Source organism: Arachis ipaensis, chromosome B02 (genome assembly GCF_000816755.2).
Source record: "Arachis ipaensis cultivar K30076 chromosome B02, Araip1.1, whole genome shotgun sequence".
NCBI lineage: Eukaryota > Viridiplantae > Streptophyta > Magnoliopsida > Fabales > Fabaceae > Arachis > Arachis ipaensis.
In genome coordinates this window covers 2,171,013-2,174,067 of record NC_029786.2, presented here as the reverse complement: position 1 = coordinate 2,174,067, position 3,055 = coordinate 2,171,013, and the positions used below count along the sequence as shown (strand labels likewise).

Here is a 3,055-nt window from a genome sequence, read left to right as displayed (position 1 = left end):
ATAGCAAAAAAATAATTAAGTAATGACTAAAAATAATAAATTTTGATAATTTTTTAATTTTTTTATAATTATTATATCAATATTTTTTATAAAATTAAAATAAATTAAATATTAAAAGTATTTTTATTAAATACAGGCTTGCTGGAGCAACATTGATGACACCGGTGACTAACTATTGGTGGAGTGGCTTCCCTTCCAAGTTATCAAAAATGGCTTATTCCAAACAACCAAGGCAAGACCAATGGGCAGTTGGAGTTGCCCATCACCTGCCATGGCTGACATATTGGTGGATGACTCAGAAGTGGTTTCCAGGATCAAGTGTTTTGTCACAGAATCCAGCTATTTTATCACAACAAGATTTATCTTTGCTCTTTTCTCCTAACGTTCCACCAAGACCATATCAGGTTATATATTTCCTACTTCATTGACCGAATTTAAAAAAAAAAATTAATACCTAAAACAAAATGTTTTAATATAAAAACATGATTTTAATTTTAACGTATTCTCTTTGTAAACAGTCTTACATAAATATATGGAAAAGTCTAGGGACCAGTAACTTTATTAAATTCTGGCCAGTATATACTAGTAAAGAAAAGTGAGCTATTGGATGAAATCTCACACCATTAAAATCATCATTGATGACTATTTGATGGTTACAAATCACAAAAGTTGCTGGCCCTAACATTCATTACATATCAAAATTAAAATCTTAAAAATGTGGTCTGAGAAATTGAATTTAATTTCTTGAAATATTAAACTCATAAATAATACTAAAAATTTTTTTTTTGGTTGCAGTCACAAGTGTTACAACAAGGTGAATCTGAATCTGTTTGCCGAGACATGATCGTTGGATTTGGAAATTGGGATTTTGATCCCTTTGAAATTGAAAATCCTTTTCCAAATAATGAAGGACAAGTTCATCTATGGCAAGGGGAGGAAGATAAACTTGTCCCTACTATGCTACAACGATATATTGGTCAAAACATTCCATGGATTAAATACCATGAATTGCCAGGTTCAGGGCACATGTTTCCGTTAATGGCGGAAGTGAATGAAGCCATTCTCAGAACACAATTAGAGCGTGAAAAGGAGTAGTGCATTATGTTAGTATTATATATATATAATAAGTTATCATTTTAAATTTAACTTGTTATGCTTAGTTAGGGTTAGATTTAGGTTTTATCGTTTTTGCCTGGTATTTAATTTCAATAAGTTGTATTGTAATTATTTTTAGTTAAGATTATAACGGAATTATCTATATACAATAAATTTTTGCATAATTTATATTTGAGTTCAATTAATTTTATATTCAAACGTTTTTGTATTATATGTTTTTATTTTTTATTTTATATTTAGAATTTTATAAAAAAGTAATAAAATTATGTTTTTTATATTTTTTTCTTTTTAAAATTCTAACAACTGAAAACACAAAAAATAAAAATACCAATTGAACTGCCCTTAAATTTGAGATAGTTTTCATACGAGAGTAATATGCAATGGTGGTGTACCATGTTAGAAATTAAAGTATTAATATTAAACACCATGCTATTAATCATAACTAGATGAATATTGTAAATGGTAATATGTATCTTGTCTTTCTCACCAAAGAAACATTAATAAAGCGATGCTCATCTATTTTGCATTCTATCCAAGGAAATAAAATAAACCAACAAATTTTAATAACTAGAAAAAAAATTAACTAAAAATAGTTATAACTTACTTTATTTAATTTTTTTGTCGTATTCTCATTCGGGCAAAACCATTTTCTCTGCCGACGTCCTTTTTAGAAAGGGATTATTCAATTGGGCCTAATGTTTTTGCTCCATCGGTCCATTTAAGTTCGGCCAACTCAGCCTGACTCATTAACGATTCAACTTGTGGCCATTTAGTAACAGGAATAGATTTTTTTTTTCATTATGATTTTTTTGGTGACTTAAAAAAAAAAAAGTAAAAAACAATCAACAACTAAAAAAAATAAATAAGAAACTGTTTAAGAAAGACAGTTTTACTGAATATTACTCTCAAATTCTTTTTAAGACAACCAAAGTTTTACTTGGGAAAAAAAAATCCTTATTGTAATTTTTGTCACGATGTCTAATACTGTATTTGCATCTCTCAAAATCAACCGAAGATCAGCACGCCATTTTTAAAACATGATATCTCGAATTTTTAACACCAAAGGATCAATAAACCCAGAGCAATCCTGTAAATTGTTGACAATAGTAAAAGCCTCCACACAATCTTTTTCGCAAATAATGTCTCTTTGTCTCGAGTCCCATGCTAAAAGAAAGCCTCTTCAAATAGCAAAATTGTTCCCAGACAGTCTCGTTGACACCTTCCCTTCTAATCTCTGCTAACACAAGTAAAACCACATCGAACACCATTGTCAAGATAGCTAGCATTACAATTAATCTTAAAATAATATTATTGAAAAGTGAAAACAATGTGAGATATTTTCATCATTATTAATATTTTGAAAACAATGTGAAGCTAACAAGGAAGTGCATTGAATCATCTGGTCCCATTTCTATTAAATGCATTATTGAGCAAAAATATTATTTGTTTGTACATTAAAAAGATGAAAATCACACACCCTTACCCCATATCCATAATTTGTAGTAAGATTTTTTATTTGATGTTTTTTTTTTTTTTAAAAGCAAGACAATTCTGTCAATTGAGCTACATATTAGTTGGTTGATTTAATTACGCATTTTGATTATGAAAAATAATTATCAAGAACTGCCCAAAACAAAATAGCTTGTACATGGTCCCTAAACTAAATTTATTATTTCTTCGTTCTCAAATTAACTCTCTTTTGTTATTTATGCATTAAAAATTAATATATCCAAATAAAAGTATGTCTAATTTTATTTACATTAACTTTTCAATAAACAAAAATTGTTAATTTCATGAGAAATACTATGTTATAAACTTATAATTGCATCAAACTCAGACAAATGATAAATTAAAAAAATTAAGGATCTAATTACCATTAAATAAAAATAATAAAGCTCACATATGTCAATGATTAATCTTTTTTTTTTTTTTGCATGGT

General features: G+C 27.8%; 1 protein-coding gene across 1 annotated transcript in view; it reads left to right on the top strand.

The window, feature by feature from the left end:
* The window catches only part of LOC107628118, a 2,350-nt gene extending 1,074 nt beyond the window's left edge, over positions 1-1,276 (top strand). The window contains exons 3-4 of the mRNA XM_016330927.2: positions 137-404; positions 796-1,276. Coding sequence (XP_016186413.1) covers positions 137-404; positions 796-1,095 — 568 coding nt within the window. The 3' untranslated portion in view covers positions 1,096-1,276. The remainder of the gene's footprint in view (positions 1-136; positions 405-795) is intronic.